Source organism: Leptonychotes weddellii, chromosome 4 (genome assembly GCF_054177405.1).
Source record: "Leptonychotes weddellii isolate Sample4059 chromosome 4, ASM5417740v2, whole genome shotgun sequence".
Taxonomy (NCBI): Eukaryota; Metazoa; Chordata; class Mammalia; order Carnivora; family Phocidae; genus Leptonychotes; species Leptonychotes weddellii.
Window position 1 is genome coordinate 12391289 of NC_138372.1, and position 16574 is coordinate 12407862.

Here is a 16574-nt window from a genome sequence, read left to right on the forward strand (position 1 = left end):
CGCCCTGGCCCCCTTCCCTCCTCATGAATAAAAGAAAAGTCCGAACCTATCAGATCTCGTTCGCTGCCTCCCCCTCTCCTCCTCGTACTCCCGTTGAGCACTTTTGCACAACTTACCCAGCGGATCACTCTCCCCCTTGCTTGCCCTCTTCTCTTCCCAACCCCGTCACCCCCTGTCGCCTCCCTTCAAGCCCCGAAACTCAGGAGCCACCGCCTTCCCGGTGGGGGGCGGGGTGTGAAAGCCGGTGCGAGAGGGAGTCGGGAGTGTGGTCTGGAGAAAGGCGTGGAGAGGAGTGCGGGGAGGGAGCGAGCGAGCGAGCGAGCGCGAGAATAAATATATAAATAAATACGAAAGAGAATCCACTCGGCAGCCTCTCGGCGCAGAAACTTTGGCCCGGAGCGCGGGAGCGCGCGGCTGCCAGTCGGACGCCACCCCCAGCCCCGCTCGGCAGCCCGGCCTCGCCTCCCGGTTCCGCCCGGCGCATCCGCCCGCACAACTTCTGGCCGAGCGGAGCGGGCAGAGGCGGACTTGGGGTTGCTGTGTTTGTTTGTTTGAACTTCCTTGTCACCACCTTCCCTCCCCCCAACCTCCGCCCCCACCTCGCCCCCCTCCCCAGCTTCTGGACGCGTTCGACTGCAGCCGGGGGTGGGGGGGTGGGGGTAGGGAGCGTGTGTAGAGGGGAGGAGGGGGAAGAGGTTAAAAAAAGAGAAGTGGAAGAAGAAGGAAAGAAAGAGATCGCAGCAGGGGTAAAGGGAGCGGACGGGAGGCGATTTTTGCCGACTCTGGATTCGTCCCCGGCGTGCGCAAGAATGGCGGCCCTTCCCGGCACCGTACCGAGGATGATGCGGCCGGCTCCCGGACAGAACTATCCCCGCACGGGGTTTCCTCTGGAAGGTAAGAGCGCCTGGGCTCGCCGCGCCTCCGCTCCTCCGCCCGGAACCCGAGGTCCTGGGAGAGGCAGCGATCCCCAGGGGGGTGGCGGCGCCAGCGGCAGCGGGAGGGGAGGAGGAGGGGTCCCCTTCTCTTCTGGGGACCGAGTCCGGGCGCCGGACCCCCGGAAGTTTCCAGGGGCCGACGCCTGTCCGTTTTTGCGCGGCTTTCAGTGACCGGCCGCCGCGGCTTCACAGGTCGCGGGCTCTGGCCTTCCCCCGCTCCCGGCCGCTTTCGGCCCCTAGTAAATTTCCAGTCCTAGCGAATTTCAGTTCGTTTCCACTATTTTCAGATGCTTTCCCCGCGGATACTTTCTCAGCTCTCTGCGTTCGCCGGCTACAGCGCTTTCTACTCTCGTTTCGAACTGTTCCTTTTTTCACTCCTCGTATGGTACTCCAATCCCTTTTATTTCGAAATACCAGCGACGTGGGATAGTTTATATGTCTCAACTAGGAAGGCTATCCGCTTCTTCCAAAGCACCAGACCGAAACTCCTGCCTTTTGGTTTGGACACCAAGTAATTTGAAATAATAAATAGTAACGATTTTCCCCCCAAAACTTTTCACTTGGGCTTCGGAACTCTGCAACTCTCCTGGGAGAGACCCTCAGGACCGTGAGCGGGCCCCGCGGTGTCCAGACAGGGGGAAAACGGGAATTCTCTAATGTGTCCTCGGTCAATACCCAGCACCGGGGTGAGCAGAGACGACCGGCAGGGGACGGGTTCCCGGCTGGAGGGAAGGATGGGAGCGCGCTGCCAAGACCCTTTCCTGCGTTTTTGTTTTGTTTTGTTTTTAAACTAGTGGAAGGCCTTCGACCTGTCAACCGAGGGATCACTGGGTTTCTGGGGGTGGGTAGCCCAGGGTGTCATACAGGAGTGGTGAGAGATAGGTGCCACTTTCATTTTTTAATTACTCTTCTTGTAATTGTCTGAGCCCCTTGTGCGTGAGGAAGGGGAAAGGAGGCGGGGAGGGGATGGACGGGCGGGCAGCCTGCGATCTAGGGAGGGAGGGGTCCCTCTGGCAGCGGGATGGCGCGGGTCCCTGAATTAGACAGAGGCGAAGAGAGTGGCTTCGTGATCAAGTGCGCGCGAGCAACCACGCAGGCGGGAGAGCGCGCAAGCCCGGGGATTTGCCGTAGCACTCTCCTGTAGCGAATGCAAGTAAAACAGGCGGCCGAGGACGCACGGCGGATTAGAACAATATTTGCCCAACATGACGGAGAATACTGAGGAGAGCCGAGCGCCGGTCGCTAAAGAGGCTCTTGAATATAAAGTTGGGCGCTCGAGAGCTCTCGAGCGCTAATGGCATATCCCGCCACGGAGACTGAGTGACTCTGACTTGGCGACGCACGATTTCTGATTAAATCCGAGGGTGGCTTCAGACACCTACTTTTACAAAGAGAGGTGGGGGGGCCGGGAGCGCGAGGGAGGAGGCGGCAGGAACCGCTCGGCAGCAGAGCCCCTTCTCGCCTCCTCCCTTCCAATTATACTGGCAGCTCCCTCCACTCCCGCGTCTGTGAAATCGTTCTAATCTGCCAGATCGCTGCAGCCGCCTGGTCCCCAAATTGGGGGGATGGAGGCCGGATTAGTGCACCGGGTGTCCCCCAACCTTCTGCGAGGAAATTGTGTAGACTTTGCATTAAGGCCTCCGAGGAGCTCTCCCCTCCGCAGCAATACAGCAGGGGTGTCTGTCTCCCTGGTTCCCAAAGTCACCCACACTGAGAGACTCTGGCCCCTCTGTGTACCACCCTCACAGAGCCTGCAGGGACAGATCTTGGATTTCTGAAGCCAAATAGGTATTTGATATGGGAGCTCGCTGACAGCGGAGCGTCTCCCCCAAATCGCCCCAAAACGAAATGAGAACTTTGAGAGGGGTTGGAAGCAAGGAGAGTCCCTCAAGGGACAGCCAGGTGACCCCAGAGGCAGCGACCAACAGCTTCGTGTCACCAGTCCCTCGGCTGTTCAATTATAAGTAGGACAGATCTGCTGCCCAGGCCAGGGCTGTAAATACTGGTAATTAACCAGCCTCCTCTGGCTCCCCCCAAAATGGATCAGTCTTGACCACTTAGGGCATGGAACTGAGCAGAGAGAGGGGCCACATCTCGCCTGCAATTGGCCTCCCGAAGAGACAGGCAGACCTGCGGCCCAAACTGCATCCTGGGGGACCGAGCCCCTGGTCCCACAGACTCCGGAGACGAGACTCCATCAGCCTCTTGGCTCTGCCCTCCCCCTCCCCGTTCTCAGAAGCATCAGATCCCTCTCCAGTGTGTCCTCATTCCCCATAGTGTGGCAGGAGTGGGGGCACACGGCATCTGGGGGACTGTAGCAGCCAGCTGTGACTTTTCTCTCCATCCTTCCAGGACCCTCTCTCAGCTTTCTGACAGTTTTTTCCTGACCTCTGAACTGCCGCACCTCCAAATGTGGGGAACTCACAGTCCCTCTGTCAGGGCTCTTGGGGCTCCAACAAAACTGGAGTCAAGGGGTGTGCTCGCTGTCTCCTCCCCATCCTCACCCTGTGCCTCTCTCCTTCCTGGTCTCCCCTCCCTCCTCCAGTGTCCACACCACTTGGCCAAGGCCGGGTCAATCAGCTTGGTGGGGTCTTCATCAACGGGCGACCCCTGCCTAACCACATCCGCCACAAGATCGTGGAGATGGCCCACCATGGCATCCGGCCCTGTGTCATCTCCCGTCAGCTGCGTGTGTCCCACGGCTGCGTCTCCAAGATTCTCTGCCGCTACCAGGAGACTGGGTCCATCCGGCCTGGGGCCATCGGCGGCAGCAAGCCCAGAGTGAGTGTCTTTGCTGCAGAGCTGGCAGCCGGCCTTCCCATGGTTGGGGGATCCTGGTTGTGGCCCCTCTCACTACCTTGTGTCATCCAACACCACTGGGGTGTCCAAATGCTTCCTATGGAAAGTACAGGAAGAGGGTGTCCTCACCCCCAGATGTCCCTCTCATTATTTGGATTTCTAGGGGATAAGATAACTGAGGTTCCAGGTTGCCCAGGACTTTGAGGCCAATGAGTCATCCCTGGGCTGCCCCTACATCTGCCCCAACCCCCAGCATCATCCCAGACTAAGGGAGATCTCCCCCCTCAGTCTTGCCTGAAATAGTGAGTGGGGCGGTGGCGGGGGGGGGGGATCCCAAGAGTCCTAATTAGGTTCTATCTTATTACCTATGACTACCCTATGCACCTGGCTGCCTTCCTTGGAGCCAGGCACAGGTTTTGTGAAAGGGTAAAGCCAATCTCAGAAGGGGGGAAGGGGGAGGGACATGGGAACCAGAGCCACCAGCCTGGCCTGGGGCTCTTGGGAGTTTGATATTAAAAGTGTCTCCCTCCCCCAACCCCATCTTTCCACTCCTGCTCTCCCACCTCCACCTCTGAAGCAGGTGGCGACTCCGGATGTGGAGAAAAAGATCGAGGAGTACAAGAGGGAAAACCCAGGCATGTTCAGCTGGGAGATCCGAGACAGGCTGCTGAAGGACGGACACTGTGACCGCAGCACCGTGCCCTCAGGTGAGAAGGCAGCTGAGCCGGCCAAGCACAGTCTGGCCGGGTGCCGGCTGAACGGGGCTGAAGGCTGGACAGGACAGGACGGAAGGTGATGAATGATGGGGAGCTCCAAGGAGAGTTGTGAGGAAAGGGAGCAGGAATGAAGAGTTAGGGCAAAGGAGGGAATCAAAACCGAAAGGAAGATGGACGGACAGAAGGAGCAAAGAAAAGAGAGAAAATTAGGAAAGAGAGAGAGGAGAAAGAAGAAAGAGAGGAGGAAGGAGGGAAGGAAGGAGGGACAGAAGGAGGCACAAAAGGAGCAAAAAGTTATCCTGTAAGGCTGGGTGATAACAGGAGCTCCCTTGAGGCTTGCTTTCTCAGAGAAGTGGCCTAGAGAGATGGGTCCGTCCTAGGAGGGTTGATCTCCATGGGCTCCCTGGACCCCTTTCCCCAAGTCACTCTTTCTGTTCTGTCAGTGACACCAGCCAGCAGTGCCTCCCAAATATGGAGGCCTCCACCCGCAGCGAGGGGACACACACCTGGGTGTAGAGGTGGCAGCCACAGCGGCTGGAGGGCCTCTGGCAAGGTCCTGGGGAAGTGGGTGTGGGTGTGAATGCATCTAGGGGATGTGACCGTGTCAGGCACAAGTGTGTGCAAGGAGGAGTATAGGAATGCCACCGTGAGAGTGTCCCAGGGGAGTCAGCTTCCCTAGCCAGCGACTGTACTTGGATGTAAACGCTTAAATGGGGGGGGGGGGTTGTCAGTGGGTGTGAACCCCCTTGCAGTGTGTTGCAGGACGGACTGCGTCGCTTTCTCCTGGGGGCCCAGGTCGCCCGGCTCCAATGCCCCAACAACTTATACTTGCTCTTTTGCCTTTGAATTTCTGAGGTTTAGTGAGTTCGATTAGCCGCGTGCTCAGAATCAAGTTCGGGAAGAAAGAGGAGGAGGATGAAGCGGACAAGAAGGAGGACGACGGCGAGAAGAAAGCCAAGCACAGCATCGACGGCATCCTGGGCGACAAAGGTAGGGAACCTCCGAGGGGGTGCCTCCACCGCCGAACCCCGCATCCCCACGTGCGAGGGTGCGGGCCAGTGGTTGGCTTCCGCCGCCCAAGGCTAGCGACAGCACTTTAGCGGGCGGACTCGCAGCCCCGGGGGGAGCCGGGAGTCCCTCGGGGTTTGCGGAGGGCGCCCCCTCAGTGCGCCCCGGACTAGGGCAGAGCGCGGAGCCCGGGGGCAGACGGCCTTGGCGTCCCCGGGGAGCCGGCTGCAGGTTGGTGCACTGCGCGCCGCTGAGCGCAAGACCCCGCGCGCAAGGCCTGGCCGGGCACTCCGGGGTGTGCGCCCTGCGGGGCCCGCGTTTTGGCGGCTAGTCCCAGTCCCGGTGTGGATCTATTATTTATAGGACGCTTGAACAAGGGGGCGGGGGGCGAGGAAGGAGGAGCCGGCCTGCGGCTCCCTAAATGAATTTGTTAACCAGACCCGCACACGCTCTCTAAACGGTCCCTTGAAACCCTGCCTGACAGTTGACTGACCGCTGCAATCAATAAAAATTAGCGAGGCCCGCCGCCTAACCCTCAGCCCCTTGTTGCCAGGGCCCGAACCGAGAGCGTGGCGGGTGGGTGCAGATGGGTGCACCAGTCAGACGCTTGTCTCTGGCGGGGCCAGGTGTTGAGACCAAGTTCCCCAACGCCCAGGATCGGAGGATCTCAGGCGGGGAGAAAGCTTCCGACTGCACCCACCCTCTCCCCCCTTGCATCACCGCTGCCCCGCCGGCTGGAGTCTGAGCCTTGCGCCCGGCTTTTTCTCCGGTCTGCTGGGGAAGGCGTTTATCTTTCAAGCGCCTGCACACCCGGGGAAGGGGAGTGTGCTTGTATTTATTGGCAGGGGAAGTTTCGGGAGAAGGGAAAGTCTTCCTCATTATCTCCTCCCCTTGAAGTTCTCTTTGAGACTTGGTAAGCGTGCCTTAAGTGAGGGAGGGAGGGTGAGAAACAGAAATAGAAGGCCCAGAGTCACAAAGACTGGCTGGGGAAAAGAAGCAAGCTCACAAACGGGCATGCCGGGAGGCAGCCAGCAGACAGGAAAGACAGTGGTCACGCAAACCTGCAAAGCGGTCGCTTTGGAAAAAGTGGGGGAGTTCCCCAAACCTGGAAACTTGTAAAGAGCACATTTGGCTTGAATTTCTTTCCAGAGGTGTCTCAGGGTACCCCTCTCCTTGCCTCCCGTGAACTCCTCTCCCAGGTCTCTCTCTCCAGTTGTCAGTAGTCTCTCCCAACCTTGAAGATGAACTTCACAGACAAAGCCCGCTTCCAAAGACAACACCCAGGAAGGCCCAGCCCCCACAGGCCTGGTTGAGGGGGAAGGTGGGAGGAGGGGCAGGGGCAGCCCCTTTGAGAGAGCAGCCTAGAGCTGGGGAAGGGGCGGGCTACTGACATTCGGGGCCCCAAGTGGAGCCCTGTCCCGCCAGGGACAAAAGGGCGAGGGATGAAAGCAAGCGAGCTGTGCCTGGCACCCCGCTGTGCCGGGCCGGCCTCGGAGCCTCGGGTCTGCAGTGAGAAGTGCCCCTGTGCTGCTGAGGAGCCCCAGGCTTGGCGGAGGCAGCCCAGAGCCCTGGGACTCCTGCGGGGGGACCCACTCTGACTTCAGTTTGTATCCGAAAGGGACTTGGTTGGACTTCTTTTTTGTGGGGTAGGGCACATTGAACTTGAAATGATCTTTCCTGGAGAAATACCACACAGCAGACACCGTTTCTGAGAAGTACCGGGGAGAGGCAGAAGGAGGTTTGGTTTTATTTGGAGAGACTTTACGGTGTGTGTGTGTGTGTGTGTGTGTGCGTGTGCGTGCGTGTGCGTGTGTGTGCGTGTGTGTGTGTGGCGGGGGTTTGTCCAGCTCAGTCTGCGAGGAAGCAAAAGTCTTTTCTGAGAAAGAAGGAAAGGAGAGGAAAGGGATAGAAAGCCTGTGCTTTGGGGATCCCTTTGGCTCCAGGAAGTTCGGGTGCTTCTGGCGCAGGTTAGGGCTTACAAAACTGGCTCACAGGCAGCTTCGCTGGAGAGAGGATTTCCCTGCAGCAGAACCAGGAAGCTCCAAATCTCCAAGGGTTTAGGAGGAGCCTGGAGGTTCCAGATGGGGAGGCAGAGAGCACAGGAGCTGAGGCTGGAGAGGAGCTGCAGAAACGAAACGGAATCCGTTGGTCTGGTATCCAGAGAGCCTGGCAGGTTTTGAGTGACAGTGGGCACGTCGGGCGCTGGGACCGTGAGCTGGAATGGACTCTCTGGGTGGCTGTTTGTCCGTGGGCCTTTGGATCATTGTGCCGTGGGTCGTATTCTGTGCAAGTGGGGTTCTGCGTGGAAGTGCAGGGTGACTGTACGTGGGTGGGAATGGGCAGAATGACAGTGGGGATGAGGGAGGGTGGTCTGTCCCTCTGGGGACAAAACATATCGGCCCCCTGAGTACCTGGGTCAGTAGGCAGGCATCCCAGTGAACCACCCAGCTGGAACCTCTCCTCTCTCTCCCAGGCCCCAGCCATCAGTTTCATGGCCAAGTTAAAAGTGAAAAGACCTCCTAACCTCCACCCAAGTCGACCAGGTGGGGAGAGGCAGAGATGCCTCAAAGGGCAGAGCAGGGGGAGGGGTGCACACCCATAAACTTTGTTTTGGTTTCTTGCTCTTGACAAATGCTTTCTCCGGGGGTTGCCCCTCTCATGGCGGGGAGCCTTCCAAGAAGGGGTTTAAGAGCTCTCCTCTTTAAGCGCTAAAGAGAGATCCCTCCCTGAGTCCGTTTTTCCCTATCGTCCGCTTGGCATTTAATAATGTTAAGACTTATTAGAGCTGGTAATGAAAACTGGGGCTGCTGAATAGGAAACTGTGTTGCAGAAGGGTGTTATAGCTCCCAGGCATGGTAAGAAACTATTTATCCGCAATCAGTCCTCACTCTCAGAGTTTGAAGCACAAACGTTAAGTTGAAGGGTTTTAAAGCAGATTAAATTGAGCTTTTATTTCTGTGCACTTTCATCTCTGAACAGCTCACTCCTGCTCCCCTTGGGCTGATATTCATGAGGCTGTTCATATATTTTTTTTTTTTTTTTGCTCTTATCCTTGTTAAGACTGAGTTATTAGGATTGTTGGTTGTGAGAATTTCAGACCACAGCGGATAGGGGCTCCAGCCATGCTCTGCTCACCTGGAGAGGGAAATGGACAGTTCCTTGCCCTCATCCACTTGGACTCTCTTCTCCTCACCCCTTCTCAGAGAATCAGGGGAGACAGACCAGAGACCCAACCGGGAAAGGATTTGAGGACGGATGGGAAAGAAAAAGATTTTCCTAGCTTGAGCCCAGGGAGACTCTGGTGGGGAATTTGATAGGGGTTTGCAAAAAGTCAAGCCATTTCTCTGCGGGAGCTAAGGGAGTCAGTGTGAAGAAATAACAATAATTTTAAAAAGGCAATAACAACAGCAATAAACAATAAGAACACCAAAGCCTCATGCATCTGACAATGTACAAACTTAGGCTGAAACTGACCAGATCAGACATGGGGCTCCACCTGGGTCTCTAGGGTACAACGCCCAGAGAGGTCACAATTAATATGAAATAAGGGGGGGGGGTCACAAGATTTAAAAGAAGAAGAGCGTGCATTTCCTCTATGGGGAGAAGTGCCATTGTCAAAGTCCATCCAAGAATTTGCCGACTTCCCGGGTATGAAAGACCATCTGGGGTGGGGGCCGAAGGTGGTGTGTGTGAGGCAGATCTGTGTTTCTGTGCATTTTTCCTTAATTTATTTTTAAAGCAGCAAACTTACAGGTGTGGAGTGGGAGATGACCGAGAAGGCTCGGAAAGGAGGGGAGAGCCCGAAGTGTCGGTTTTAGACACTTGTAAAAGGAGGTGGGAAACAATTTAATTTGGCAGCGCCGCTAGCTGCTAATGCGGTTTTCGGTCGTTTGCTACACTGGAGGAAGCTGTTTTGATTGTGTGTACAAGGACCTGCCAAATTTAATTAGGCTCCGGGGGAGCGCATGAATAGGGGAAGGGGGGCACAGCTCCCCTCAGCCCACACCGTTTTTTTTTTTCCCCCGGTTTCACACCTGGAAGGGGCATTGTTTACCAGATAGGCGAGATCGGCAGAGGGAAGGGGAGGAGGCGTAGAGGGAGAGGGGCCTGGGAAGAGGGAGCGAGGGAGGGGACGGAGATAGTCCATTTATCAAGAAACAATCTGCATTGATTTAAACCAACAAGTTCCCTCCTCTGTAAATGTGTGTTTAGAGAAAGGTAATTGACACTCCACCAAATCAAAGGATTACCCCGGGTTGGCAATCTAATCAAACAGAGTCCAGGCGGGATTTGAGGCTGTTCAGAGTGGGATCAGCTTCGCATAATGGGGGCTCGGAGGAAGATGGGAGGGTGTCAGGCAATTCCCCGGCTTTAGGCTGCGCTCAGTGGTGGATATTCAGTGAGACCAGAGGGAGAGAGGGAGGGGGGACGAGGGCTCTGCCGCGCCCGGGCAGTGGGGGGATGGGGTGAGCAGAGAGGGGGCGAGCCCACACTGGGCCGACAAGACTCCCCCTTTCTTCCCTCCATCCCCCCAACCGAAGAAGAGAGAGGGGAAGGAGGGAGCTGAGACTAACGAAGAACAACAATGAGATAAGTATTACAAAGGCAAACACTGGCGCTCGCTCGCTCACTCGCTCGCAGCCCCGGAACCCGCGGTAAATAAACAAAGTCGGCAAACTGTTTGCCAGATAAACTCGTGCCTAAATCGAGTGTGACGGGCAAGGAGAGTAGAGACAGAAGGAGATAAGGTTGGAGGGGGAATGAACAAACATAATCTAATAGAAGACATTTAGCAAACAAACTTGAAACAAGGGAGAACAGGCGAGCGGAGGGTAATTATCCGCCCCAGAGATCGAGGGAAGCCTTTGGAGGGCTGGGGGTGCGGTGGGGGGGGGCAGGAGCCGCGGAAGAGATGCGTGTTGGGGGGGTGCCTTTGGGACTCCACGGGGAACTGGGAGAGGGTCCCCAGGACCTGCAGGGGAAGGGCTGGGCTCCCAGATTGAGGTTCCCGCGCAGCCCCAGTCTCCCAAACGCATTTCTAAACGGGGTGAGGTCCCCCGCCGCGAAGGCGTGCGGGTTTTATGTTCACCTCCGGGCACGCACCTCCACACACCGGCTGTTTGGAGGCGTTTGTACCTAAAAGACTCGTGTGCTCGGCACAGCGGTGAAAGGAATTAGATATTTACCAGTTTGAAATAAGCCTGGCTAAGAAGAGAGGAGAGAGAGAGAGAGAGAGGGACATTGAAAAGATGAGGCTGGGGGAAGACTTCAAACGAATTCATCATTTGGAATGGTGGAGGGGAGATTTACCAGACAGTATTGGGAAGTTATTTAGATATTAATAACACATTTTCCTGAGGCGCGACCACGGCAGCCATCTGCGCTGCTCTTGGAGCTATTTGGCTGGGTGAAATATGGGCGTCTCAAATGTTGGGAAGAGATAAGGCAATCAGGCTAACCCTGGTCCTAAGACGGCATCTCGGCGTTAAACCCGGATTAACCTCCCCCCACCCCCGCCACCCCCTCCCCTTTCACAGCTTTCCAAATTTTTCAGTGGAATTTACATGGAAGGATTTAAAAGCACATATAACAGTAGACTTAGAGCAGTACGGTGATTATTTGGGCTTTTTTTTTTTTTTTTTTTAAAGAATGTCTTTCTGAAAATGAGAGTTGTCACACACTACATTTTATATAAATAATATTATATAAAAACACATCTATTTTTATATAGGAAGAGAGGGCAAATGAGATTTCCTTCCAGGTTGCCTCTTTGGAGTTCCCGTTTGCCATCATGGGCAAGCTGATGAGGGCTTGGTTCCTAATGGGCACCTACAGAAACCTGAAATGTATAAGGCCCCCTGGCTCTGGCCCGAGAGCTCACCTAAAGCCAGACAGAACTCACACCCACAGAAGAGACCCAGAAGTGCCTGGTGAGGGGAAGCCTTCCTACTGTTAGGAGTACAGAAGAGAAACCCCAAAGGGGAGATGCTTCTGGGGTTTTGGGGCCTTGAAGGCCATGACTAAGATGGGGGGGCACATTCCAGGAATTCCAGAAAAATAGCTCTTCCCCCTCTCCCACCCCAGACTAATGAGGTAATTAGGAAACCCAGTTGGGGATGGGGATAAGAGGGGATTGGAAGGTTGGGTTGCCCCCCTCAGTTTTTGCTGTCCTACGCCTTCCTTCTTTTTCCCCCTCCCCCCAACTCTGGCTAAAAGAGGAAAAGGTGGAAGTGGGGTCAGCGCTTTCTGACCTGCTCTGGAGCGATTGGCCCCGGCTGGGGTCGGGCAGGGGGAGGGAGGGAACTTGCCTTCCCAAATCGAATCAAGGCAGAACGGTGACCTAAGGGGGAAACTTCGCCATTAGTAGATAGATCTCTCCAAAAACTTCAAACAGAGTCGGGTGGGGGTGGGGGGAAGGGAGCGGTGAGGCAGGGTAGGCAGAGGCCAGGCAGGGAAGGGGTCCAGAAAGAGAGCACAGAGGGGACCAGGAGCCTGCGAAGGGGAGGGGCCTGGAGGAGGAAGAGAAAGGGTCGAGGGCAAAGGGGAGGTGGGGGCCAAAGGAAGGGGTGTAGGGAAGGGGACGCCAAAGGGGGGGTCGGCTGCACTTGGAACTTCAGCCCCGGGGGAGAAGAAAGGCTTCCCCGCACTGCAGCTTCGGGAGGGATGAGGGGAGGAGTGTGCACCCCAAGTCATGCTTCGAGAAGGAGGCCCCAGGGGCATTCCAGGGCACCTGGGGCGCTCGTGCTTGGCCCTCTGGTGGGCAGCTGAGTGAGGGTGGGTTTCGAGGAGCCGCAGAGCACTGCAAGCTTGCTGAGGAAGTATCCCTCTGGTTTCCCTGAGACTGCGGGTCAGCTAATGGTCCAAGATTTGGTCGCCGGGGCCCTGGCTGGGCGCTGGGCCTGAGCCCAGGGCGAGAGCAAGAGAGGGACGGCAGAGACCAGGGAGACACAGAGCCACAGAGGTGGCACGAGAGAGAGTCAGAAAGGAGGAGAACAGCAACAGGGGGGAGAGAGGGAGAACGCTGTGCGCTGGAAAATTAAAGAGTGAGAAAGTCGGAGCGCGGCCCTAAGAGAACCTGCCTGGAGCGTTCCGGGACGTTGAGAAATGCAGAGGGACCGAGAGGGGCGCAGAGCAGCAGGGAGAAAGACAAAAGGACGCAGAGTCACCGGGAGGCTGGCCTGGGACAGGCAGATCAGGAGAAACCGCGGGACCTGGAGCCAGCCCGCGGGAGAGCGCGGGCGGAGAGGGCGAGCGCGCAAAGCCGGGCGGCGGCGGGAGGCGGGCTAGCGGCTGTCGTCCTTTTGATCCTCGGCGGCTTCCCCTTATCAGAAGCGCTTTCGGTGACACTGGCACAAAGGCAGTTCATCATATTACAGCGCGGCCCGGCGGCTCGCTGCGATCCCGCCGCTTAATTAGAGGCGAGTGAGTGGGGCCGGTGGAGCGGGAGGGAGGCCGACCCCGAGGTGGGGGCTTGAGCTCCGCGCTCCGAGCCAGAGCGCTGGGAAGGGCCCGGCCCCGAGAGCCGGGCCCAGTCGGGACTAGGAACAAGGAGGGGGGAGGGAGGGGAACCCTTATTCAGAGCGCTACTAAATAAACAGGCCTGTCGGGGTCTCACTGCCGGAGGGGGAGGCTCGCTGCCTTCCGGGTTTTAGCCCCAGCTTTGGGAAGGGGTGGCGCGTAGGCCCGCCACCGCCGCACTCCCTGGCTTCCCACGCTGCAGAATGGAGGGTGAGTAAAGGCGAGGTTGCAACCCTGGAGAGCTGACGGCTTCGTGCTGCTCTGGGCCCAGTTCATACCCACGGGTTCCCAGCGGCTGCGCGCCTCATTCCCTCCTGCTGAGACATGCCCTGTCTCCCTCTGAAGCCAGCTGCGCTAGGCAGGAGGAGTTGGCAGGGGCAGAGTGCACGTGGTGGGCCCGGGAAGTGTCTATCCTGCCCCCAGCTCATGAGCAGTGTCATCTTGGACAACTTGCTCAATTTCTCTGGGTCTCAGTTTTCTCCCATGAAAGCCAGAGAACTGGACTGAGTCAAAGCTTCTTGTCCTTTTGGGGGAGCCCAGACCCCTTGGAGAATTGGATAAAATGAAAAAAAAAAAAAAACTGGCCAATCATACAGGTCCATACATTCAGAATTTTGCCTACAGTATAAAGGGGCCTCTGGGCCTCTAGAGGCCACACCCCCTTAGGAACCTCGAATCTGCAAGTTTCCTGGTGACTCCAATATTCTCGGGGGAGCAGCTCATCCCCGGAGCGGGAGCCCAGGAGCTCAGGATGAGGAGATGGAATTGGGGGGAGGGAGGAGGGTAGAGTTTGAGGCTGAAAGCCTGCCCTCCATCTGGCCCTTGCTGCTTCCTCCCCTTTCCAAAACAGAGGCAGCAGAGCCCACCCCCCCCATTCATTTGTTGGAAGCCTCCTTTCTGAGGATGAAATGAGCACAAATGCTGTGTTCCCCTTTTGTCTGTCCCACAAAAAAAAAAAAAAGGCAGAAAGAAAGAAAAAGAAATTGCAATTTGTTTCAAAGGGTGAATTTCTTCAGTCTGTGAAATTTTGTTGAGACCTACTATGTGCCAGACATTGCGTTAAGTGCCCAGGAGTACCTGAGACATCAGGAAGGTCCCGGCCTTCACAGAGTTTTGAGCCAGGTGGTTGAGACAGAAAATAAACAAGCCTACGATGAATAGACCTGCCTCAGTGCGTGTGTCTCTGGGCGTGTTTACCTGAGTCTCTGTGTGTGCCTGCCCCCTTGCCAGGCTGCTTGTATGTTTTGGTGTTTGTGAGTGTTGCCTGTGTGTGTGTGTGTGTGTGCGCGCGCGTGCACGGGCAGGTGTACGTGTGCGTGCAACAGGATGTGTCTGGGGCCAGAGCCAGATAAGGCAGGCAGCCCCCAACCTGGCTTCAGGAGTCACAGGCATCTGACAGGGCCTGGGAGCGCCCTGGGTTTGAGCTGAGAGGAGTAGGTAGGAGAGGCCGGCCGCTGGGCTCCGGAGCCTCTCCCCTTTACTGTGCTCTTTGTCTGCCGCCGCAAAAAGATCAAACAGACCCTAGGACCGGACAGAAAAAGGGGTGGGGCGTCAGCCCAAGAAGTAGCTTGGAAAACTCCACCCTGAACTTTTCTGGGGTCTTTTCCATGGGACCCAGACCCAGAGGAGCCCCATTTGAGGGGGTAGCTGCCTTTCCGTTGCCAGTCTCCGTGGGGTAACAGGTGGAGAGGGTCCACTCCTGGTTCGAATTACAGTTGTGGGTCTCTAGGCGACTGGGGAAGGTGGAAAGAAGGCAACATTTGGGGAAGTTTTGTGGGGTGTCCTGTGTTTGGGTGGTGTGTTGTGTATACCTCTGCGTGGAGATTGTGTGTCTGGGATCAAGCCCTTCGGTTCCCTGGAAACGTACCTGTCCTATAGTCCGCACCGGATTTATCTGGGCTGCACAAAAATCAGATTCAGAGTTCGCCTGCAGAGCAGCAACTTTGGGGTTGGTAGGAGTCAGGGGGAGTTCCAGGGAACCTTCTAGGACTCTGTCATCCCCAGTGGAAGGCTGCAGAAGAGCTTCTTTCTCCTGCACTCTCTTGTAACCACAGAACCAACTCCCACTGTTGGTGCAGAGGCAGAATGGAGGAACCTGGAACTTTCCAGCCCGACTTTGCATGAACCCCTCCACCCCCTGTCCATCCCCCCCACCCCCTTGCTCCTCATCCTTGCAATTTTTTCTCCTTACCTGGACTTCTTGAACTCAGATTCGCACTCTTCGGAGAATCGAAAGTCCTATAGAAAGAAAGAAATTCTAATGTATGTGTGTGTGAGAAAGGGCGCAGCTAGGAGATGCCCTTCTGCTTTCTTCTACCGCTTTTTGTCCGCTCTGCCCCAGTCTATACCCCTTCCTCTATTATGGTCCCTCCAGCTGCCAGCAAATTCCCGCCCTCTCCCATCTTTAGTGATGGGGTAAGATTCTGAATTATGGTGCTGGCATTTCTGGGATTGATTGGAGGTGCTGGGAGTGAACCCTAATTAAAGAGGCTCTGGAACTTTCTTTAATAAATGAGGGATGGACAACTTTCCTCTGTCGGGAGTCGAATTGTGCTCAGGTAGGGACTTTCCCTTCGATGGCCTATACAGGTGACAGGACGAAGTGTAGCTGGTGCGCTCAGAGCTTTGCGCCAAGGGCGATTAGCGCTGTAAAAGCGTCTCCGCCCCCCTTGCTAAAAACAAACAAACAAGCAAACAAACAAAAACACCTTTCCCCCTTTTGGCTGCGGGGTAGGTTTGAATGCTGGGAACTCATCTTCTGCCGCGGAGCCCGCCTCAGGGACTTCCAGGGCCCCGAGCCTCAGTTTCCCCGTCTGATTAGTGGGGATAACAGCCCCTCCCCACGTCCTGAGGCCGGAGGAAGTAAGGGCGGGGAAGGCTCCTTGGAAACTGGTCAGCGGGTCCCAGGAGGGGGAGAGGGAGGCTCCAGGAGTTTCTCCTCCCCCGGCCGCCCCGCCCCGCGCAGTCCCCGCTCGCGCCTCAATGGCCACTTTAGAAATACAAACAACTTTAGAAATAAAGTAACCAAACCCCGAAAGGGGCTTTGAAGGGGGCGAATGCCTGGTGGCGCTTTACTATGGTGTGGGCTGAGGCCCCGGCCTAATCCCGCTTTCATTTTCACCGACGGCCGCGGGGGAAGCGCTCCCGGCCTCCCGGCCCCTCAGGAGGCTGATTAGGCCACAAAGAGCCCCCATTATCCCAAGAAGAAAACCGGGGGCGGCGCGGGGCGGGGGGAGTGGGGGGAGCGGGCCGCCTGCGCCCGGGCTATTGACTTAGTGGATGAAGTCAAGAGCGGGCACGCTGGGAGCCCCGGGGGAGGGGGACGGGGGCGCCGGGCAGGGGGGAGGGGCCGGCCCCGCGCGGGAAGGGGCGGAGAGACCTGAACAAAACAGGACGCACAAAACCCCACAACAAAACCCAAGCTGCGGGCGAGGGAAGCTGGCGGCGGAGGGCTTCGTCCCTGGGCTTCTGCTGGGTCAGCTGTCTCGGGCTGGCGGCCCGCGGAGGAGCGGGGTGCCGGGCGGAGGAGCTGGGCCAAGGAGCTGGGCCCGCCGGAGAGGGATTCGGTGGCTTTCGGCGGCGGGGGGGGGGGGGGGGG

The 16574-nt window shown here is 57.0% G+C and overlaps 1 protein-coding gene across 1 annotated transcript in view; it reads left to right on the plus strand.

Annotated features, from left to right (window-relative positions):
- Positions 1-713: 713 nt before the first annotated feature.
- Positions 714-16574, plus strand: part of PAX7 (paired box 7) — a 97699-nt gene continuing 81838 nt past the window's right edge. The window contains exons 1-4 of the mRNA XM_081817592.1: positions 714-894; positions 3481-3716; positions 4312-4441; positions 5306-5440. Of these exons, the coding sequence (XP_081673718.1) occupies positions 810-894; positions 3481-3716; positions 4312-4441; positions 5306-5440 (586 nt within the window). The 5' untranslated portion in view covers positions 714-809. The remainder of the gene's footprint in view (positions 895-3480; positions 3717-4311; positions 4442-5305; positions 5441-16574) is intronic.